General features: G+C 37.5%; 1 protein-coding gene across 1 annotated transcript in view; it reads right to left on the bottom strand.

The window, feature by feature from the left end:
* Positions 1 to 25,516, bottom strand: part of MRC1 (mannose receptor C-type 1) — a 112,795-nt gene that overhangs the window by 51,775 nt on the left and 35,504 nt on the right. Inside the window, exons 6-11 of the mRNA XM_069547602.1 lie at positions 20,215 to 20,361; positions 15,605 to 15,790; positions 12,319 to 12,476; positions 9,622 to 9,732; positions 3,364 to 3,479; positions 1,313 to 1,461 (exon numbers count right to left, since the gene is read on the bottom strand). Of these exons, the coding sequence (XP_069403703.1) occupies positions 1,313 to 1,461; positions 3,364 to 3,479; positions 9,622 to 9,732; positions 12,319 to 12,476; positions 15,605 to 15,790; positions 20,215 to 20,361 (867 nt within the window). The remainder of the gene's footprint in view (positions 1 to 1,312; positions 1,462 to 3,363; positions 3,480 to 9,621; positions 9,733 to 12,318; positions 12,477 to 15,604; positions 15,791 to 20,214; positions 20,362 to 25,516) is intronic.

Raw genomic sequence — 25,516 nt, 5'->3', positions numbered from 1 at the left:
CTTAATATACTGCCCTGTTCTTTCAAAATAAACTTAAATCTTACTATTTTCCAGAAAGTTCAATTAATTAAACAGAAATCACACTATCCAAATTACTGATCTATTTTCCTTATTGATGACTGAGGATACAAATATTAAAAATTTCTGAAGATTTGGACTTATTAGGCCAAACAGTTAATTTGCATACTTAAGCTCTATTATTCCTTCCATAGCTTTTCAACTAGGCACAATGAAACATTTGCTCTAAGGAAGTTGAATTTCCTGAGTGCAGTCATACTGAATTACATCATAGGCTATAACACCAGTGCATAAAGAAAGCAAAAAGTAATTTGAATGTCTCTTTCAGAAGCTTCTTATTAATGAAGGCAAATAAAAATTTATAGGGAGAAAGAGTGACCTCCATGCAAAGAGCATGGATTTGGGAATTACAAAGATTAGCCTAAATCCATGCTTGTAAATTTTCCAAGTCCCAGTTTCCATCTCGACACAAGGAGGATACTGAAACTTAGCTTATGGGTTTTCTATAAGTATAAAACTAAATCCAAGGCATATACACTAAGTCCCCTACATACAAACAAACTCCATTCTGAGAGTCCATTTGTTAAGTCCAATTTGTTTGTAAGTGTAATAAAGTTACCCAACTAACACAGATGGCTACATAGTACTGTACTATAATAGGTTTATAACACTTTTCACACAAATAATACATAAAGAACAAAAATGAAGAAAATTTTAATATTACAGTACAGTACCTTGAAAAGTACAATAGCACAGCAGCAGGCATCCAGCGGCACATTCACATCTTTTGAAAGTTTGCCACTTGAGGGTTTGTATGCCGGAGACTTATTGTAAAGAGCTAACAGGGTGGCCCATTCAAGATACTGAAATAATACATTCCTCATAAGCACTCAGTCTTATTCTACCACTGAAGCACAGTCATATTTCTGTTCATAGTCACACTGAAAGTTTTATATCCCCTGAGGACAGTTTTCAGTTCTCAGAAATACGTGAACCAGTGCTCACCATGGAATCTTTCTGACCATTAAGGATTTCAACACTATTTTATAAATACTTCAAATGGAGTGGCACCAAATAACCTAGGAGTTTTCTCTTCCTTTTTATCTTAGACCACTGCACGCTAATGGGAACACTTTTTTTTAAAAAAAAACAGAGTGAAATAAAAAATGAAAACATTTTAATAGTACAATGAATTTACAGAAGTCTATTTGGAAAGGTACATGAAGGAATCACAGGTTTGGCCAAATGGATATGTGGGGTGAATGGAAGCCTGAAATGGAAGCCCTGCACATACCTGGCATATCCGAGTTCCAGTGTGTGAACTGAACGCCTTCCTCGACGGTCCACTGAAAGGTGCCTTTTTGTTGTACATCGGAAAGTCCTATCCAAAAATATCTTTCAGGCCTCAATCCAACCAAACTAGTCAGAAAGGCTTGTTCATATCTTTAAAAAAATTTAACTAAATTTTAGGAAAAAAGTGAATTTTTTGAATTATCCACATGAAAAACATCTCAATTGTATGCCTGTGCTATCATTTAGTTGGCAAATCAAACCTATTATGTCCTATCTACTTGTTATTTAAATTATGCAAATTTTCGCTAAGGAAATGTGATCTTATGAAGGAAAAGTATCATACGGATGATAGAATAAAATCATTCAAATGTACCCAAACTGTTTCTCTCTATTTCTCATCAGTCCCTCTGCTTATCCTGTTGTCTTTTAAAATACAATGTTTGAAAATCAGTTCACTTTTCAAATATTTCAGATGCTCTACACAATTCTTGGTGAAGTAAGTGGAGAGGCTGCATCATTATTAAAGATAATACAACTAGAAAATCTGTGTCAATTTTCCCCTCGATTTCATTTCCATTTCTCAGCTCTGAAACAACAGAGAAAATTATCAAGAAGTATAGAGAACTAGAGATTCAATCTCTAGAAAGAACTGGGAGCAGAATCACAAGCTCCAATATTTTTTCTCCTTCTGGATCTCATCTTTATATATGGCGTCATCTGGTAATTATACACTGTGGTTAGTAAGGCAAACAAAATTTGTCTTAATTGATAAATGACAGTGACACAGCAGCATACTCAGAAGAGTCTCTCTTTGGAGCAAAAGAAAAGTGATGTTCAAAATTTCTAGGAACAAGTGAGTTGTAGATGGCTCTAGCAAGAGCAGAGAGGAAATGGAGAGAAAAACACAATAACAGAAGATTGGTTTGACCCTAGTCTGAATAATTTCATTCCCTAAACTGAACAAACCAAAAAATAAAAAATAAAAATAAGAAACTCGATTTTTCTTAAATGCCTAAACACTAAATTGAACCACAGAGTTAGTGAGTTCCTGAACACAAATATCACAGAAAACACACACAAAAAAAGCAAACCTAAAAGAGAAAATCTAGGGACATCCATGCTCCAGTAGACTCAAAGACCAATAAGATAGACCAGAACATGTTCCCAAGGTACTTAAAAATGTGTAGCTTACTTCCAGGTCATCAGATAAAATGTTATATGTTCTGATTTCCAGAGGTGAGCAATGTATCAGACATTTAATTATACATGAAGAAAGAATGTTGAAATATAAGTTCTTTTTATAAAAGACTATATGAATTCTATGAAGTCTATGATGTCTTTCATTTTATCAAAGAATTTTAATATCAGTTGCATCTTCTAGAGATTATTGGGCCTGCTTTGAAAGGCCAATAAATATAACTTACTGTATTAAAATTCAATAATGTTTACCAGTTTACTCCAAATCACATGGACAATTAAAAAATTAAATTTCTTTTAAGTTTCTTGAAAAAAATAGGAGAAAAATAAATACTGAAATCTCAAAGAAGGATGGAATGCTAGAAGTTAAAGGTTACATAAAATTCTGTATGTCCACATCTTTTTCTGGACCTACTAGTCTAGTAAGCCTAGAAAATCTCTCTGCTCCCTCCCAACCCCACTGGACTGCCAAGGGAAGCTTCTGTCTGCCTTTTTTTATGTTGGAGGTGGTAGTAAAAATAGAATGTTTGATTTCTTGAGATGATAAATTTTCCTTACTTTCTCTGCCTTAAAAACTTTGAGATTTATTGCATTAAAAAAGTTAGATATATAAACAACATTTACCGGAGTATTAGCAAACTGTTCTTGTTTTATGGTACTAAAAATAGCAAAATATTTTTTAGTGTTTGCAATGAAGAATCCAAATAAAAATATGATTTTTACTGCTTCTATATTTATAAACCATACTTCAAGATTCAGCGTAATTTACTCAGAAATTTAGAGCATACTGATATACTCTTCTGAAAATGTTTCATTATTTGATATATATATTTTAAAAATAGAATAGTTGCATACCTGTCTTCAACAGTTGTTAGGTAAGCCTTCTCACTTACACAGGTCTGGTTTGCTTCTGTAAATGTTGAAAGTGTGTGTCCAATCAAATAGCAGTAGAATCCATGCCTTTTCCACCCCTATTAATATTATCAAGCAGAATATCATGCATATTTATTACATAATATTATTTAAATAATTGTTATATCTTGAAACACAAATTGATAAACAATAGAAGCATGTAAATAACACAAATATCAGTAACTTGATATGCAATGAAAACAATTTATGTGAATAAAGAAAACAGGAGTGCATTGTTCCTCATATGACAAATTATGATACAAAATAGGGGTGAGGGGAGTCATTCTTTCCACTCTGATGCAATTTTCAACAAAAACGATTTGTGAAATATTTACCAGAGAAACTGAATGAAATGGCTAAGTTCTCAGTTTTACAATAGGAAGCCACAGGAACCAATTTGCAGAATAACAAGCCTAGTCACCTACTGAAGACAGCAGTAGATGGTGAGTACAAAGCTGTGCCATCTGGTCAAAGGTTAGTTCTTATCAAACTCCTGGCATCATAATTTGACATGGTTCCTCTCTCACAATTCAAACACATAGAAATGCTAGATAAAAACATGGCAATAAAAAGAAAATCCACACTAGAATTTGAGAGAAAGAAGGACAAATCTTTAGGTTCAAAAATAAGTACTAGAAAACGAAAAAGCTGGAATAGAAAATGTACAAACTGAGACTGTAGTTGCCCAGTCATATTTTAGACCAAGATTAAGGTCCTGAAGTTTATGGATTAGGGTTTTACTGTTCGTATAGATTAGGATATTGGGCCATCGGCTCACCTGAGGCAGGGAGATAGAACTGATTGTTGTTGTTTAGCTACTAAGTTATGTCTGATTCTTCTATGATCCTGTGGACTGTAGCCTGCCAGGCTCCTCTGTCCATGGGATTTCCCAGGCAAGAATACTGGAATGGGTTGCCATTTCCTTCTCTGGGGGAATCCTCCCAACCTAGGGATTAAACCCATATCTCCTAGCATTGGCAGGCAGGTTCTTTACCACTGAGCCATCAGGGAAGCCCATAGAACTGAAGTCCTTGTGTAAAGATGATACCCACTCATGGTAGCCCCTCTGTGAAAGGAGAGCAAGAAAACCCCACCCATAAAAACAGGAAATTGAGAGATCCTTGTCACTTGCTTGGGGATTTGGAAGCAGGAAGAAAAAAATTCTTCTGCTGAAAATAAATACCAAGTCTGTGCCACAGCTGGGTGCCAGTCCTAACTTTACACTATCCATACTGTATGAGACTCCATAGTCAAAACATGAAAAATAAAATACACAAAAGGAGAATCTTGCAGGTGCTTTGAGAATTAAAATGCAAAATCACACAACAGAAATATTTCCATAACCCAGGTCATGAAGACTATAACATTTGAGGGTAGGGGGAGATGGGACGGTGAACTAATTCACAACCAAAAATTATAAACCATGTAAGAAAAATGTCTCCTTTAAGGGAGAGTCAACAGCTTAACATAATAAAACCAAGTGGAAAAGAAGCACGTTATGGTGATTTAAGTGACAAAGGAAGAAACATAATCAATGAGGAAAGATCAAAATACTATGAACAAAGAAAAACAGGATTTGATTACACACAAAAAAAACAATTTCTAGAAAAGAAAAATAAGAAGTTAAAAACTCAATGGCCAGATAAAGCACAGAAAATGTGGTTTCAGAAAGATTAGTAAGCTGACTGAACGTGGAAGAGAGATGAGACTATGAAAGGATGTTTAAAATCATATTGTTAGAAAATACAGAAGATACAGAGGGCTTCCCCAGTGGCCCAGCATTAAAGAATATGCCTGCAGTGCCAGAGACGCAGGAGACATGACTGACGCAACTGAGCATGCACGTATGGTGAATGAGGTTGAAAAGCATCCTGAGAGAAGTTTGAGAAGCACTGAATAGAATGAATGACCGGTAATTTTCAAGAATGGAAAGATACAAATCCTCAAAATGAAGAGATACGCCACACCAAATGGAACTAATAAAGCAAATCCAAATCTCACTACATAATACTTACAGAGACAATGAGAAAAATCTTAAAATCAATCAGAGAAAAAATACAGATTATCCACTTTTTTAAAATGAAAAAAGAAAAAGAATTAGTTTAACAGGAATTCCAGTGGCAAAAATAAAGGTCAGGAGAAAATGAAATAATATGTATAGTTGCTGTCAGAAAACAGCTGTCAATCTAGAATTCTAAAATGACTTACCTAAATTACTATGCAGAGGGAAGATGAATTCAAGACATTTTCAAACACAGACAGAGAGTTTAAGACTCCCAAATCCCAACGAAAAGAACTTCTGAAAGATTAACTTTGGCAAGAAAGTAAAGTCAAGAGGAGTAAGTGAGCTAAAAGTAAACACTGAGCAAAGAAGTCAATAATGTCAGCAAATCCATATCTAACTGCCTGGACAAATAGCAAAGATAACTAATCAGAAATGGGAAGCTAAAGAATGGAATAGTAACAAGATCTGTAGTTTAGTTAACAATATTGTATCCATGCCAACCACCTGTTGTCATCATGTACTCTGGTTAGATAAGACGCTATCATTGGCAGAAGTCAAGTGGATGACAGAGGGGACTTCTCAGTATTCCTTTTTTTTTTTTTTATAACTTCTCGTGAGTCTAACATTATTTCAAATTTTAAAAAACTCTGAATTATTAGTGGAATAATAACATTCATTTTGTTCAGGAGGCAGAGAAAGAGACTGGTTAACTTCAAGACAAGAATGCATGTTAAAGGTATAAGATAAACCATTTTGAAAAAAAAAGGAGTAAAAATGTATAATTTCCAAAAGGGGGCTTCCCTGGGGGCTCAGATTGTAAAGAATCTGCCTGCAGTGTGTGAGACCTGGATTTGATCCCTGGGTTGGGACGAGCCCCTGGAGAAGAGAATGGCTACCCACTCCAGTACTCTTCCCTAGAGAATTTCATGGACAGAGGAGCCTGGCAAGCCACAGTCCATGGAGTCTCAAAGAATCTGACACAACTGGGCAACTTTCACTCTTTTCAGAGGAGGAAAAGGGGGAAAATATATTCAATAGAACCAATGTGAACCAATGTTATGCACAAAAAGAGAAAAAAAGAAAGAAAGCAGAATGGTAAACAAAATAAAGCACATAATAATATGGTAGGAACAAATCCAAATAGATTGGTATGCAAAACAAATCTAAGCTCATGTTTTCACCAGTTAAAAGCCAGAGTTTCTCAAATGAGATTAAAATGAAAATGCAGATATTCATTTACAAGAGCCATTCTTAAACTACAGCTACATAGAGTGATTAAAAGCAATCAGTTGGAAAACAGGATTCTGGGGAAACACCAAACAAAAGATAGCTTCTGTGGCAAAATTAATATTATTTAAAATTGACTTTATGGTATAAAACATTATGAATGAAGAAAATAACTACATAAAGAACTGATTCTCCAGAAAGATATAAATACATATCAAAGTATATAAGACAAAACTTGATAGAATCACAATAAGAATATTATGTCAAATAGACAAAATATTAGTAATACAGAATATCTGGATAATATATTTGCTAAGTTTTATCAGTGCTCATTCAGTCATGTCTGACTCTTTGAGATCCCGTGGTCTGTAGCCTGCCAGTCTCCCCTATCCATGGAATTTTCCAGGCAAGAATACTAGAGTGGGTTACTATTTTCTACTCCAGGGGATCATCCCAAGTTTTGTCTAGTTACCATATATAGACCCCTGAACCCCTAGATCAAAGATCATTGTGTTCAAGCATAGACAGAATATTTAGAAAAACTGATTATGAACTAGATAATGAAGAAAATAACAACAACAACAAAAACTTTATATGAGCACAATGCAGTGGAATGAAAATCAATAGTACCTCCCAATTATTTAGAAACTAAAACACAAAACTCCCGTTACTGCCACCAAAACTTCCACCACCATGAAAACACACACACACACCCCAGTTCACAGATCAAAGAATCTTAATGGAAACAAAACATATTTAGAATCGAATCATAAAGAAGTCCCACATAATACGTGGTATCTGGTCCATGGTTTCAATTCCACCTTTTACTTCTCATAAGCATTTTAAAAAACCGTTCACTTTAATGTCACATCCATTCATTCCACTATCTAAAGCTCATGGTGGTATGTTTTATAATTTTGGATTTCAAACTCATCTGTGGGATTCTCAATCAGCCTGGAGACGGGGTCTTCTGAAGAGGATTTACACGTGCATCTATCAGACATCCAGGAATATTAGCAACTCAGGACCACCTCATGTTAATTTCTTAAATCAAGGTTTCCCACAGAGATAGCAAGGAATTGCAAACTGAATCCCAGATCTTGATCATAGAAGGTCTGTAGTTTTGAACTCTCAGAAATACTCCCAAAACAGCAAGTACTCAGGCTCAGACATAAAAAAAATAAATAAATAAACCTCTCTGTTATCTTCTTTTGCCAGCAAGCGGATTTTTTTTCTAGTCTTCCCAGTGATTTGAGGAAACCATTGCCTAAAGCATGTTTTTAAAAACTTGCCAAATTAATATCTCTAAGTCTTTGCTTCCTCTCCTGTCTAATTAGAAATGTAATATTTATCTTTTAGGGCTTCCCTGGTGGCTCAGTGGTAAGGAATACGTCTGCCAATGCGGGAGAGTTGGGTTCAATCCATGAATGAATCAAGAAGATCCTTTGGAGAAGGAAATGGCAACCCACTCCAGTATTCTTGCCTGGGAAATCCCATGGACAGAAGAACTTGGTGGGCTACAGTCCATGAGATCACAAAAGAATCAGACATGGCTTGGCAACTAAACAACGAAATTTATGTTTTAAGACTATCAAAAGCAAAATAACCACACTCAACAAACAATTGGCTGATACTTTCTTCCTTTTCTGATTACCAACCTAATGATTAAATTGCATTTTATCAGCGATTGTAGACAGTTAATAGAAAATATGTATATATATATATATATATATATATATATATATATAAAATTTTGATTGCATAGAAGTAATAAAATTTACTTTCCTGGTGGCTCAGACAGTAAAGATCTGCCCACAATGTGGGAGACCCAGGTTCGATCCCTGAGTCAGGAAGATCCCCTGGAGAAGGGAATGGCAACCCACTCCAGTATTCTTACCTGGAGAATTCCATGGACAGGGGAATCTGGCAGGCTATAGTCAATGGCATCACAAACAGTCAGACATGACTGGGCTACTTTCACTTCACTTCACTTCAGTAAAATTTAAGGATTGGTTTATTAATTACAGAAAGTTACAATAATAGACAATCTCCTGTATACACACATGATTAAGTAAAGATTATCTAAGTGTACTGGTAGTGAAACCAGCAGTGAAAGTCTAAGAACTTGGCAGGAGACTTGGGTTCTTAACTTCCCTCTCTGTGACTTGAAAAAGCTATCACTTCTCTGGCTGAAATTTCCAGAATGCAAAATTTAAATGGGGGTTTTCAATAGTTACTAAGATACTTTTTCTATCTCTCACATTCTGTGATTTTCTGTGTCTGCCCTATTTTTCTTTATGGTTTAATGGTATAGTACTCAATTATGTTTAATGAATTCTGGTGTTTGTTATAAGATGATTTGATCATAATGTGATACTCTTGTACAGAAAATCAGTTGTTATTTTATTTTTATCCAAGAGAAGTGAGAAAGGAAAAAAGAGGAAGATGGGCAAGTCAGCAATCAAACAGGAAAATGATAACCATACACCCTGTGTTTTTGTAGCTTCTTTGCATTTTCAGAAATGTTTCACAGAAATAATCTACTTTAATCTCAAAGAAAGATAAGACTTGCTAGGAGGTATTACTAACCATGGTGCAGGTGAGATTAAAGCACAATAGGATTGCATGGCTTGACTTGGTTTAGTTGAATTACTACTAGCTACTACCAGCTGGAGTGTAGACCTCCTGCCTTCTAGATCCTCAGAGATTTACAGAGATGAATCCCCACCAAAAACAAGGTCACCAGAAATATTAAAAATGGAAAAAATAACTAAGGATCATTTGCTGTCTACAACTTAAGGTTATCCACTAGAGATGTCCTTGACAATCCACTGGGTCAAAGATTAGCAATACCTTGAAGCTGAAGCATTTGGCTACTATGACAATTAAGTACTTTCACAGACAAAATAAGCTAAGTCTATCACATCGACTTTGCTGATCTGAAACCATGGGGTGCATTCTATACTCACTTTCTGGCAGCCTGCTTCTACTTCCACTACTCCTGGAGTTTGGGCTTGTGATTTCATCTTACAGATGTAACCAAGAGGCCGTTCGCATGCCCGATCTGCCCAGTACCCATCCTGCAGGAAGCAAGGGGGAAAAAATCTTAATGATTATCAGTTGTTTGATCTTGACGCTATTTTTTATAATTGTGCCTCTGAAAAGGGAAACAAAGATTCGAGGTTATTAAGAGAAAAAGGCATCTATGAAGAGGAAAAGTAAGTGGATATTTTACCAGGAAACCGCAAATTTGACTTTGGCTATAAAGATGTAGCCAAATCAAGATTGCTGGGAGAAATATCAATAACCTCAAATATGCAGATGACACCACCCTTATGGCAGAAAGTGAAGAACTAAAGAGCCTCTTGATGAAAGTGAAAGAGAACAGTGAAAAAGTTGGCTTAAAACTCAACATTCAGAAAACTAAGATCATGGCATTTCGTCCCGTCACTTCATGGGAAACAGATGGGGAAACAATGGAAACAGTGACAGACTTTACTTTTTTGGGCTCCAAAAGCATTGCAGATGGTGACTGAAGCCAGGAAATTAAAAGACACTTGTTCCTTGGAAGAAAAGTTATGACCAACCTAGACAGCACATTTAAAAGGAGAGATATTACTTTGCCAACAAAGGTCCATCTAGTCAAAGCTATGGTTTTTCCAGTAGTCATGTATGGATGTGAGAGTTGGACTATAAAGAAAGCTGAGCGCCAAAGAATTGATGCTTGTGAACTGTGGTGTTGGAGAAGACTCTTGAGAGTCCCTCGGACAGCAGGGAGATCCAACCAGTCCATCTTAAGGGGAATCAGTCCTGAATATTCATTGGAAGGACTGATGCTGAAGGTGAAACTCCAATACTTTGGCCACCTGATGCCAAGAATTGACTCATTTGAAAAGACCCTAATGCTGGGAAAGATTGAAGGCAGGAGGAGAAGGGGACGACAGAGGATGAGATAGTTGGATGGCATCACTGACTCAGTGGACATGAATTAGAGTAAACTCCAGGAGTTGGTGATGGACAGGGAGGCCTGGTGTGTTGTAGTCCCTGGGGTCGCAAAGAGTAGGACACAACTGAGCAACTGAACTGAATTGACAAAGATGTAGGAAGAAACCATAGCCACAGTTTGTTTTTATATCTTCATTGTCAGGTCACAATGGAGAGAGACCTAGAGAGAAATTAAAAATGCTCATAAGCCCTTAAGTGATGGTTCAACAGAAGGTTTGCACACAGCCTCCTCATCCATCCCTACCAGCAGCTGTTTTCAAGTTAACTGAATACATTTATTTATTTGTTTATTTTTGGCCAAACCGTGTAGTATGCAGGATCTTATTTCCCTGACCAGGGATTGAACTCAAGCTCCCTTGCAGTGAAAACCTGGAGTCTTAACTGCTGGGCCACCGGGGAAGTCCCACTGAGTACACATAAAGCCTTGCAGAAAGAACACTCCCGTGCAACACACCCAACCTGAAAACAGTCTCCTTCCCTCCCTTCTTCCTATTTCTATTGATGAGGGTCCTCTATGAACTTACGGTGGCATCTTTCATTCTGCTTCGAATTCTACCTTTTCCTCCTTCCCTAGAGATTTCACTTTAAATGAGTGCTCATCCCCTTCCCTCAACTGCTAAACACCTTGAAAAGTGGTTTTCTGTACTCTTTGACTTAATCCTCACATCTCACTCAGTCTCAGCCACTACAATCTGGTACTCAGCTCTTCCGCCAGCATAATATTTACAGACTGCAGATTTGGTTTGGCTGCTCCTAGGCTAATGCATGTTTTCTCATTGCCAGTACTTTTCCTACCCACCTCTCCACCTCTCACTCCATGCCTTCAGCCATACTGTCTTTCGAGTTCTCAACAAGAACAAAGCTCTCTGGTTTCCTCTTCCCAGGACACTCCTCTGCCTATTCTTTCAATAATTAATACATATTCTTTCCTTAAGCTTTCAATTTTTCACTGTGAAACCAACCACAATGACAAAAACTATAACTAATACTTATTGAACAGCAAGTTTGGGCCAGGAACAGTGCACATTGTATGCGTTAACCCATTTAATCTTTATACCCACCACGTGAGCTGGGTACAATTATACTCATTTTACAAACAAGGAAATGTTTTGCGTTAAAACCCAGCCTCTTACTCACCATGTTCATTGTCTATTAACAAAAAATAAGTTGATGATATACTTCATAGCTAAACTGCCTGATTTCCAACGTGGAAGCATCGTTTCATAGTTGACACTTCTGTGTAACCTAAAATAACAAAAGTAGCTCTCCAAGCACAGACTCAAGGTTGTAGGACCCAGAGTAGATCTAACCAGGTCTACATCCACTCGGAGCAACCAGCTGAAAGTAGAATCAAAGTTCTGAAAATTGTTTAATCAAGCCATATAGTCATATGGCATGATTTAGAACCAAACACAAACAATATGAGCATTCGTATTGGTTAATTTCATCCTTGAAATGACAGTTTATCTGCTGTTTTTCTGGTCTTCTTGAAAATGACTTGGCCAAGAGACTCAAGAGACTGAATCTGAATTCGAGTTCGACTTTGATCTATGTCAACTCATTAGGATAGAAACAATGGAAACAATGATATATAATAAGTGGGGCAAAAGGAAAATTTTCCTGTGGCTTTTGCTTGATACCAGTAATTAAAAGTGTCTTACTTTGCCTTTCATCACTGCACAGTCTTCCTGCCTGTTGTTTTCATGACTTGGTTCTCCACGAAGCCATTTGGTAAAAGTTACAGGGGTGCCATCACTCCATTCAAAGTACATTTGAATCTTGATGTCGTTTAAGCCAATCCATAACTCATCACTTGGCTCTAAACAGGAAGAAAAGCACAGAAGCAATTTACACAAGGTTTTCTTTCCAAAGATCAAAAGGTTATCAGGAAAGGAAGGCCCCTTCTTTATCAACGACTCCCTTGATGTTACAACTATCATAATATCCCATCCACTTGCATGTTAAATGGATCTAGCTCTGTAGCCTGAGATGTCAATGACCTTTTGTGTTGTCAGTTTTAGTTTAAAATATGTAATGTATTCTTCACATTGTGAAGGTGACTGTACTCTTTTTTTGTGTGTGCTACTGCAGATTTAATCTCCTGAGAGTTGTTAAAATGAAACTGAAGTAGATCTATCATTACCCTCTATTTTGTGAAACTGTTTTTTTGTTATAAATAATTTACTATAATCAGTCAAACTCACGGTGCTGGAAATATGTAGTTTATTTATACATAAATCTATTTGACTACTATTAAATCTTAGTATAATGAAGGTTTTAAAATAAAAACTTTAAAAACCACTTCTATTTTAGTAACAAGGTTGTTATCAAGAAAATCTAGGTATTTCTGTTAAAGTTTAATCACTGTAATAGAAGTTAAAATGATCCATACAGTGAGAAGATATATCAACTGAATAAATGGACCCTCTTCACATTTAGCACTTATTAGTCTATAAATAAATGAATCCATCATCACTGTCACCACAAAATACCAGAAAAACCCAAACAAACAAAAGTTAAAATAAAAAACTACCAGGTATAGATATAAAAGGTAATCATTCTGTTCTGAAATTCTATGAAAAGCATCATTGATTTTATCAGGAATTGTAATTCTCAAAGTTCTAAATAGCAAAAGCATAAATGGGGTAAAATTGAAGGCCTGCAATCTCACAGCTAAAATCATACACATTTTCACATTTTTAAAAATTGGAGGCATACACAATTCAACATGTGCTTAAGTTACCTCCCTGGAATTCCATCATGGAAGCTTGATCTATGTTCTTTAAACAGTTAAACAAAATTATTTGTCAACAGATTATAAAGATGTTGTATTTATAGAAGAAAATGAGAAATATGCCACATCTTATAGGAATTTCCCTAAATGGTGTAGTCTCTTCCTCCTAAAAGCTGTCATTCAACTTTGCTTTTGGAGAAGTCCCTGGCTGGCCCATTGTCAGCCCCAGCAGATGTTTCTAGCACTATGAGCATGAATGGCTTTGCCAAGATGATCCCTTTTCCTTTCACTTAATTTGGCAGATCATGATCTGTGAGTAGCAAATATAGGCTCCAAAATGACCTCATGTAACTCCTCAAGGTTTTTAGGTTCAAGATCAATGAAAACCTAAACTCTCAAGTCCCACAATTATAACAGATTGATAAGAGGGTCCAATAAACATTTTTCTCACTAAACTGTTCTCCCGTCTAGCTTTTGTAGTTCATACGTACAAACTTGATCGTATAAAAATATATAAGATGTGAGCATAAAATTGTTAGACAAAGTTTTTGTAAATTTGTTAAGTAAACTGTCTTAGTTAATGGAGTCAAAATTTATATGTGTAGGTTCCAACTTATTCACTGTATTTCCATGATTAACATGGAAGATATTGTCTCAACTAGCTTAAAAAGGTTTTCTAGGTTTTTGAGTCAGAAAAAAATTTTTTTCAGAGGTTAAGGAGGGAATTTTTAATTAAAGTGTAGTTGGAAAGTTTGACATTTTAGGAAAAGAAACACTAATTTTAACTTTATTACTTATTTTTTATTAATATTATTTGCATGTTTTGAAAGAAATAAATCTTTATCAATAATAAAAAGGGAAGGTTTCTCCAGTGAAAATTTACTAATTCTCTAGCTGAATTTAAAAGCAATCTTCCTCATCCAAATTCAAAATAACTACAGCAACAATATATAAGGTTCTCCTTTATAATAGACCGTATTATATAAAGTAGAGAAAATTTGCACATTAGCCCTATAGCCTCTTAAACTGTTTTCCACTGACTCACTTGAAAAGTTTATCACCTACTGTAAGCATCATGCCATCTATGTCGTGATATTATCCAGATATCTTGGTTTTGATTACATTATTATTGTGTAGTCTAGGTGTTCCAGAGTAATCAAGAAATTTACGAGTTAGTCGAACGTCATCATCACCCTACTAAACTCAGTGAGGTGAGTAGAGGAGGGATTCCATTCAGCCAAGCACTAACAGCAGCAGTGTTGGGGATCTTTTGTACTTGTCAAAGACTAATTTATCTCATCTGTTTGTTCATTGTTTTTTTCTTCTCCCCTACCCCCACTCCTATCAATTTTCATACAGTAAGTGTCAGGAAGCATTCCCAGCATCACCATCATCCATTTCCTCTTGTTTTTCTCTCTGGAAATGAACAGGTCCAGCTATTCAGCAGTCTCATCAGTGGAAGAAGAAAATGATCATCATTTAATCAGCAAGTACCACGGGGTGTCCATCATTATTATATCCTTCTTCACCCTCCTCCTCTTCAGGATAAGCATTCCCAACTCCTTTATCCACTTTTCAACTGTTTCTGATAGAGCCAATTTTTTAAAAACTGTATAATATGTTAGTTTTCCATATTTTCTACATTTTCTCTGTATCTCTTAGATTATAGTCTTAAAGTGGATATATGAACTACTTCAAAAGATTTAGGCCACTGTCTAACCACTCCAATCAAACATCTTCTTGATTTTTCTGCTCATCATCCTAGCAGCATCAGCTAGATTAACAAGAGAAAATACACTCCAAAGGATGAGATGGTTCATTTAGACACCTTTCCTGTGAGAGAAAATATCGGCCTTAAAATAGAAAATACCTCCACACACACAAATTCCAATAAGTGAAATATTGTTCACAAATTTAAAGAAGACTGCTCTGAATCCAGGTTTTATATAGAAAAACAATATTTTAAAAGCTATGCATAAGCTGATTCTTTGTTAAAGGAAAAAAATAAAATGTTCTCTCAGTGATAGAAATTCTTTAAGTTACTATGCAATTTTTATATTTTAGGCATAATTATTATTTGTCACTAAGTTTATTGAATTGTTAATTTGAATTTATCTAGATTATAACATTTAACATTTATGATTAAATTTTCCAGAGATGGATTGTAAGTCGGGAAGACAAGAGTCAAGCATATTACAGATGGAAGTTCTTACCATAGCCCAGCTGAGAGATAATAAAGTCAAATTCCTCAATGCTGTGGATACTTGCTAGGTCACCACCCTCCTTCCTACATGCTCTTAAGGCATCTCTTTGGATTTTCTTCTCCTCTCTGTAAATCCTGTAACAGTGACCTGCATATGGCCACCACTGACTTGGGCAGTTGGTAGGCACATCACTTTCTAGAAAAACAAAAAGAGTTTGGAAAACACTTTAAAAGAGTTTTAATTGTAACAATATTTTCTATTAATATCATTTTCTATAGTAAACAGTTCATTATTATAGGCAAATACAGCTAATAGTTATTTTTCTGTTTTTTGGCATAGGTATTCATAAAATATAGACAAGAATGTGTTTGATATTAGACTAAAAATGATATGGAAGCCATCTTTCACTATAAAGTGAAGCCAAATGAGAAATCTCTTTTACTTTTCAATTATGTATACAAGGCCACATGAAGATACAATCGATTATCTCTTTTTGTATTTTATCATCAGCAGACCTGTTCTAGCCATGTCCTATAAATATAGATTTCAAGGGGACTTCCCTGGTGGTTCAGTGGTTAAGAATCTGCCTTGAAATGCAGGGGACATGGGTTTGATCCCTGGTTGGGGAACTAAGATCCCACATGCCACGGGGCAACTAAGCCTGTGTGCCACAACTAGACAGTCTGTGCTCTGCAACAAAGATCTTGCATGCTGCAACTGAGACCCAATGCAGCCAAATAAATAAATCTTTCAAAAAAGATTTCAATTTACTTCTATTCTATGGACATTAGGGAGCCATTCATTCCTCAGAGGAGGGCAAAACTCATAACGCAATCAGGAGAAAAATGTGTTGACACAGGGCACAGAATGGGTAGGATGTAGGGGGGTCACCAAGGAGCTTCTGAAACCATGGTAGTGTGAGCTGGCCACCTGTACCTCTGAACCAACTCACTGCCACTGACTTTCTCCCAAAAGATGACATGTGACATTGCAGAAATCACAAGGATTTCAATTCCAAAGTCTTTCAGCCAAAATCTGAATTTGCCATGAGCAAATCACATCATGTGAACCAAACTATCCATATATATATACAATTGTAAATAATATTAATACTAATATTAAATTACCCATCCTTACTGTGTTCTTCTGCACTGGGAAACATTTGAGATAATATGACTATAAATTATAATCATGATAACAATGACGATTTAATCAAATCAGTAATAGTGACCAATATCCTATTTGTTGCTACTAACAGTTAGGGTTAAATTTCATAACTTGATGATTGATACGTTACGAACATGTACTATAATAGTAATGAGTGGGGGAAGGGACAGCAACGACATCTGAAGGCAGGAGACTCACTTCATTTGTCCCCATATGTCCTAAAATGACATAGGGCCTGGCACAGAATAAATGCGATGAATATTTGACAGGAAAATAATTGAAGTTATATTTAATACACAAAGCTTATTATTACCATTTTATGGATACTATTTTAGAGAGCAACTGAGCAATATATCCTGCTTAAAGAGGAATTATATTGTCAAATAAATGTCAATCTCTATGTTTAAGTTTGATATGAAATATTCTCAAATGTGCTGCCTTAGTAAAGTTTCAATATAAGGTATCTTTGTTATTTATTTGATGCATTGGTCCAATATTCTCTCAAAGTCTGGGACTGTTTGCATCACCTTTGTATAAGCTCAAGATTTTGTGTACAATCATCATTCAAGTAAATAGCAGTCCTGATATTCAAACACTGTATTATTATAATAGAAAAATGCATATGTTCATTTTTAATTAGAATATAATTGATTTACAATGTTGTGTTTATCTCTGCTATACAACAGTGGGAATCAGCTATATGTATACATACATTCCCTGCCTCTTGGACCTCCCACTACCCTCATCCCATCCTCCAGGTCAGCACAGAGCACCGAACTGAGCTCCGTGTGCTATGCAGTAGCTTCCCACTAGCTATTTCACACACGGTACGTGTGTCGGTGCGACTGTCAATTCATCCCACTCTCTCGTTCCCTTCCACCCCATAGCCACAAGTCTGTTCTTTACGTCTGCATTAAAAAATGCATATTTTTCAAAAATATTCCTTCTATACAGTTCCAGTAGTTACCAAGAAAAAAAAAAGTTTAGTTATTTCTCTGGAGCCCTCTGGTGGGATATTTTAATTTTGCTGCCCAAGAAGCTGAAAATAATGCCAGGGTATTCTAAGGGCTTCAAAAACTAAACAGATAAACTTCTAAAATATTAAAAAATATGAGAACAACCAATGAAGAGGGGTTCCCTGGGGCAGCCACAAAAGATGGCTTGTTTCTCTAGAGCAATGCTATCTGATTGAGGCATAATAAAATCCACAAATGGAAGCCACCTATGGAATTCTAAATTTGCTAGTTGCCAAGTCAAGAGAAACAGGTAGCTTTCGTTTTAAATATATCTTATTTAACCCAATATATTCAAAACATTATCATATAATCAATTAAAAATAATAAGGTAGTTAGCTTTTTTTGTCATGCTATGTCTTGGAAATCCAGTGCATATTTTACACCTATAGCATAACTCTATTGGAACCAGCTGTATTTCGTGTGTTCAGTGATCACATGTGGTTAGAGGCTACTGAACTGGACAGCATGGCTCCAGAGACCCAGGGATCATGGATGAACAGGGGGTCATTGCAAGGACAAATAGTACAGGAGGTGGAACTCTTGCCCAAGAGGTCATCAACTGCGTGTGCTTCATAATCCTAACTGCTTGTTTTTTCAAACTCAGGCTTATTTGGGTGTAAAAATAAGACAAAATGCTAATCCAGGAAGTTCAGAGAAATTTAAAAACTAATGGAAAGTGAAAGTTAACAGGTAAGGCATGTAACCTAGTAGGACTTTATGGGGTCTTCAACAGACCCCTCTCCCACATCCTCAGCTGTAACTCCTCTCTGAAATACCTAGATAACAGTGTCTTCTGAGTGTTTAATAAGTTGTTTTACAGATGCTAAAACCACCACCAAATGAAAGAAATGAACTACTTGATTATCATGGGCATGTAGCCCTCAGACCTGTTGGTGCCCAAGGATTGATAATATTAACCCCTGTGACCCTGCCCTGATACCTCACCATCAATCAATAAGAGAACTGTACCCGAGCTTATCACACACCCTGCAATCCACCTCCCTTACCTGGCCTTTAAAAATGTTTTGCTGACCTGCTGTATAGCACAGGGGGCTCAGCTCAGCGCTCTGTGATGATCTAGAGGGGTAGGATTGGAGGGGTAGGGGGTTGACAACAGAAAGGAGACTCAAGAGGGATGGGATATATGTATATATATAGCCAATTCACTTTGTTGTGCAGCAGAAACTAACACAACATTGTAAAGCAATTATACTCCAATGTAAACAAATAAATAAAAATGCTTTGCTGAAACATATTGAGGATTTAAGTGTTTTGCACACTAGCTGCCCTGGACTCCTTGCTTGTCACCTGCAATAAACACTGCACTTTCCTTCACAGCAACCTAATGTCAGTAGATTGGCTTTACCGTGCATGGGCTAGCAGACCCAAGTTTGGTTCGGTAACACGCCTCGTAGAGATACAAGAATAATGAACCAAGTATTCACAAGGAGAACAAGTATTATTAGTATTTCTACCTAATAGGTAGGAAACTATAACTGGAGGGTTAAGGAACAAAGTCAAGTTATAGAATTCTGCCTACTATACCAGGGATGATAAAACCACCATTCTCCTCTTTCCCAAAGTGGCAATTCCAAATCTTCTGAAGGAGAATTATATGAGCTCTTCCAAGAGGGAGGATTATACTATTTATCATATGGAAGGAAGAGAGGAGATCAAATATAAAAATTACTGAAGTCTCTCTAAGGCATGCCCACAGTTATAAGGGTGGACCTGTAAAATATAATCGAACCCAATAATGGGACCTTCATCTATATCCGTTGGCAATCTCTACCACATTTGTATCCATTAAAGTTCCAAACACACCTACACTCTGCTTCAGCAATTCCACTTCTAGGAATAATGAGACACGTGAAACCACATAGGTATAAAATTATTCACTGTAGCCTTGCTTATAATAATAAAAAATTGGAGGTAAACTAAAGCTCCATTAAGAGAGGACTAGTCAAAAAAAATATGGTCTCTTCCTGCAATGGCTAATGTACAACCATAAAAATGAACACAGAAACTATTTATGTACCAGAAGGAATAACACCCAAAATTGTTATTAAGCGACAAAAGTAGAGCAAAGTGTATTATAAGCTGACAAAAATAATTACAAACCTATTTATTTATAGCCTATGAATATCTTTTTCCTCACTGAAAACACATGAATAATAATACCTACCACCTAGGGCAGCTGTGAAGATAAAATTTTTATTAAAAATTACTTATGTATTAAAATTTTTTTATTAGTGGTTTTGCTCCTGCTGGAACACTTGAGAACACTCTGGAAACGTTAGCAACCAACACAAAGACATTTGCAGGAGTATCATTAAGTAAATGATCAACCAAACCTGTCACTGCCGACCGTTAGGACTAGGCTGTCATTTGATCTCTAAATTGTTCTATGTACTTCAGATCAAGTAGATCACTTACCTGAGGGGATAACAAAAGGATTTAAGGTGGTGTTGCCTTTTTTACAAATATAGCCTAGTTTCTGAACACACTGTAGATTCTCCCATTTAGCATTTTTTCCAGGATTAAGTGACACACAGCTTTTTCCTGGTTCTGCTGATGGACTTCCTTTGGAGAAAAACATAAAATTAAATTAGGATTACTCGAGTATGACAAGTAGATAGTCCCTCACAATCTCATGTGTTTATCCTTGGCATTTAGTGGATCCCCATTTTTTTTTTTTTGCTACATATTCACAAAGAAATATTGACTGCCTACAGAGCAAAACTTATGTTGGATACTATTTGTTTTTCCATTGTTGGATCATCCCAGTACTTAAAATATTGATTATACAAGTTTATTTCTTTGGTTTTTTCAAGACTTTTTTTGATGTGGATCATCTTTAAAGTTCTTATTGAATTTGTTACAATATTGCTTCTGTTTTATATATATATTTTTTTTTTGGCTGCAAGGCACATGGGATCCCAACTGTCTAAGCAGGGACTGAACCTGCACCCCATACACTGGAAGGCAAAATCCCAACCACTGGCCCAAGGAAGCTTCAGTAAGTTTACTTCTTTGAAATAACTTTTCCCCCCAACGAGATCAAATAATAAAGCTAAATCTTAAACCCTGAACAATTTTCACACTGGGCTATTTTATCTATGAAAGTTAAAGTGTGAAAGTGTTAGTCACTCAGTTGTGTCTGACTCTTTGCAGTCCCATGGTCTGCAGCCTGCCAGAATCCCCTGTCCATGGAATTTTTCCAGGCAAGAATACTGGAGTGGGTTGCCATTTCTTATTCCAGGAGATCTTCCTAACCCAAAGATTGAACCCAGGTCTCCTGCACTGCAGGTGGATTCTTTACCATCTGAACCACCAGGGAAGCTCCTCATTTTATGTATGATAGGGGGTGAATAACAAGAGTTTCTTGTGTGGATCACAACAAATTGGAAAATTCTTAAAGAGATAGGAATACCAGACCACCTGACCTGCCTCTCGAGAAACCTGTATCCAGGTCAGAAAGCAACAGTTAGAATGGGACATGGAACAACTTCCCTATTCCTTCCAAACAGGGAAAGGAATAAGTCAAGGCTGTATATTACCACCCTGCTTATTTAACTTATATGCAGAGTACATCATGAGAAACCTGGGCTGGAAGAAGCACAAGCTGGAATCAAGACTGCTTGGAGAAATATCAATAAGCTCAGATATGCAGAAGACACCACCCTTATGGCAGAAAGCAAAGAACTAAAGTGCCTCTTGATGAAAGTGAAAGAGGAGTGAAAAACTTGGCTTAAAACTCAACATTCAGAAAACTAAGATCATGGCATCTGGTCCCATCACTTCCAGACTTTTTTTCAGGGGGCTCCAAAATCACTGCAGATGGTGACTGTAGCCAGGAAACTAAAAGATGCTTGTTCCTTGGAAGAAAAGTTATGACCAACCTAGACAGCATATTAGAATGCAGAGATATTACTTTGCCAACAAAGGTCCGTCTAGTCAAAGCTGTGGTTTTTCCAGTAGTCATGTATGGATGTGAGAGTTGGGCTATAAAGAAAGCTGAGCACCAAAGAATTGATGCTTTTGAACTGCGGTGTTGGAGAAGATTCTTGAGAGTCCCTTGGACTGCAGGTAGATCCAACCTGTCCATCCTAAAGGGAATCAGGCCTGAATATTCATTGGAAGGACTGATGCTGAAGGTGAAACTCTAATACTTTGGCCACCTGATGAGAAGTACTGACTCGTTTGAAAAGACCCTAATGCTGGGAAATATTGAAGGCAGGAGGAGAAGGGGACAACACAGGATGAGATGGTTGGATGGCATCACCGACTAAATGGACATAAGTTTGAGTAAATTCCAGGAGCTGGTGATGGACAGGGAGGCCTGGCATGCTGCAGTCCCTGGGGCCGCAAACAGTTGGATATGACTGAGTGACTGAACTGACTGATGAACACAATATTTCAAACTAGTCATATTCTACATAGTCAAGACCCTTCTAAAAACCTAAGTCAAGCTAACTGTGAGGACCAGCTTAGAAACTACCTGGACATGGGAAAATTTTCTACAGTTAGAAAGAAGTGGCAGGAAAGATGGCAATAGGAGGAGAAAGAGAGAAGAATGTCACCAAAAATGCAAGTCTGTGGGGAGGACAAACAATATTAAAATACATTGGAGTTTGGAACAGAGAATTGTTTACTGTAAGACCATGTAAGAGGATAGGTGTCTCATGCCCCCAAGAACCCCAAAGTTACTGAAGTCCCCGCTTAGTCCATCAGTCATGTCCAACTCTTTGCGACCCCATGGACTGTAGCCCACCAGGCTCCTCTGTCTGTGGGATTCTCCAGGCAAGGGATCTCCGACCCAGGGATTGAACCCACATGTCTTGCATTGCAGGCAGGTTCTTTACTGTCTGAGCCATCAGGGAAGCAAATCTGTACCAAACGAATGTTATTCTCTGTCCTGATAAAAAAAGGCATAACTCTGACTCTCCAAGGTCCCAGTCCTGGCTAAGAAGAGGCAGAGCTCAGTTGATGGCTCCCTCAGAGCCAGGTCCCCCGACTCTGCCCAGCTGTCATCTCTGAAGGGAGCCAGGTGTCCAGCCCAACTGGCCCTCAGGCTCCTCAGGCCACCCAAAGAGGGGAGACCAGGTCCCACAGACTGTGACCCAGGCAGACTGCCATCACCTCGAGGTCACAGAGGCAGGAATGGGGAGAGGTTCATCGCTGCCTCAAGGCCCAGGCCAAGGCTAGTGGCTGGCCTTGGTGGGGGCTCTGGAGCCCAGCAAGACACAGCCCCCAGCCCTTCTGGCCAAGGCCAAGTAAGCTGAGGGTCTCAGGGAGAAGACCGGGATCCACCTCAGACTACCACTCCACTGTTGTCTGAATCTCCTCACTAACTGTCGTTTCTTGATGGTTGGTTGCTTGTGGGCAGGGCCCACTACAGTACCAACCAATGACTGAGCAGGACCACTAATGGCTGCTCTTTGACAGTTGGTTGCCAGTGGGAAGATTTCACTGAGGCACTGACCAATGGCTGAGCAGGACCTGTTGCCTGGTTACAGACTGGTAATGATGCGCAGCAATGGCTGCTGTGCTAAGGGCTGTGCTTCTCTGCATGCTCTTACAGGAAGAGCTGCTAGAAGTAGCAATGTGTGTTCAGTTGCTTCAGTCATGTCCATCTCTTTGTGACCCCATGGACTGTAGCCCATCAGGCTCCTCTGTCTGTGGGATTCTCCAGGCAAGAACACTGTAGAGGGTTGCCACACCCTCCTTCAGGGGATCTTACCCACCCAGGGACCAAGCCTGCATCTCCTGTAACTCTGCAATGCAGGTGGATTCTTTAGCTAAGCCAACTACTTTTAGGGAAGCCTAGAAGTAGTAACATGCCACCCTAAATGTTGACAAAGTATTTCCAAGAGTTCAGACTCTCTCCCAAGATTTTAAACTCAGCCTATTGAAGAATATTTTTAACAGCTAAGAAGGAAATGGCAACCCACTCCAGTGTTCTTGCCTGGAGAATCCCAGGGACGGCGGAGCCAGGTGGGCTGCCATCTATGGGGTCGCACAGAGTCGGACATGACTGAAGCGACTTAGCAGCAGCAGCAGCAACCTCTCATCCCATTGCTTACTTCAGTTCAGTTCAGTCACTCAGTCTTGTCCAACTCTGCGACCCCATGAATCGCAGCACACCAGGCCTTCCTGTCCATCACCAACTCCCGGAGTTCACTCAAACTCACATCCATCGAGTTGGTGATGCCATCCAGCTATCTCATCCTCTGTCGTCCCGTTCTCCTCCTGCCCCCAATCCCTCCCAGCATCAGTCTTTTCCAATGAGTCAACTCTTCGCATGAGGTGGCCAAAGTACTGGAGTTTAAGCTTTAGCATCATTCCTTCCAAAGACTACCCAGGACTAATCTCCTTTAGAATGGACTGGTTGGATCTCCTTGCAGTCCAAGGGACTCATTGCTTACTAGGAAATGATTAAAAAACCAGGTCAAGTCAGCTTGGCTAGTGCACTTGATACAAGGATCAATACCCACATTTCTCATGCCTTTCTATCACTTTAATATATGATTTTAAAACCAGGACTCGAAAAGCTAGCTGCAGCTCACAGGAGAAGACAGGGTGATGAGCCACACTCTGTTTATGACTGCTTAGTGACTTCTGACATGTATACAAACTGGGTCTGGGCCACACTTTCCCCTCCTGCAAGATGGAATCACATTACCTGCTCCATAAAACCTTTGCCAAAAGTGTTTGGAAGTTGCTTGAATAGCACAGAAAGAAAAACTGTTAGTGATGAGGATAAACCTTTTTAAATGTGTTGGTATTATGGCCAAAGTTCCACTATAACTGAACTACCAGATAACGTATCAGTACTAGCAAGAAACTTTCAAGAAACAATATTTTACAGCTAGTAGTAATTAACTAATATATAAACTATTGAATCATAGTATATAGCTATTTACCAATAGAACACCAATACCAACTTTAATATATCAATTATTTGTCTTAAATGGTTACTATAGTTACTTATCTGCATTCACACTTCCATGTCATTTGTATAAAATCTTGTTACTTAAAATGTAGATGCATTTTAATAGATGTATTACTTCAGAAGTACTAAACTGAATGCTGATTAAACAATTTATACAATTAACCACTTCTTTTTTTTTCTTTTTCTTTTTATTATTATTATTTTTTTTATTTTAAAATCTTTAATTCTTACATGCGTTCCCAAACATGAACCCCCCTCCCACCTCCCTCCCCATAACATCTCTCTGGGTTATCCCCATGCACCAGCTCCAAGCATGCTGTCTCCTGCATCAGACATAGACTGGCGATTCAATTCTTACATGATAGTATACATGTTAGAATGCCATTCTCCCAAATCATCCCACCCTCTCCCTCTCCCTCTGAGTCCAAAAGTCCATTAATATCCCACAAGGTTTCTAATTTTTGTTTTAAGAAACTCTCATTTCAGAAGGTGATTTGATCTCAAACCTACTTCTCAGGAATTTGGTTTAGTAAGAAAGGACATCTCTTTTCTCATTAACTTTCCAATTTTATTCCTCACTGTCACCAAAGTTAACCCCTCAATTTTCTCACTCAACTCTTAGAATGCAAGTGGTTAAATCTAACAATAATTGTCACTTCAAACTGAGTAATAAAATGATCTAATAATCTATAACAATTAAGCAGCAAAGAATAAACTCTAATCCTCCAATAAATAATTATTATTTTCCAATCATCTGACTGAGTCAACTGGAAGTCTACAATT

The sequence above is a fragment of the Ovis canadensis genome, chromosome 13 (assembly GCF_042477335.2).
Source record: "Ovis canadensis isolate MfBH-ARS-UI-01 breed Bighorn chromosome 13, ARS-UI_OviCan_v2, whole genome shotgun sequence".
NCBI classification, from domain to species: Eukaryota; Metazoa; Chordata; class Mammalia; order Artiodactyla; family Bovidae; genus Ovis; species Ovis canadensis.
This window is presented reverse-complemented; position numbering and strand designations above follow the sequence as displayed.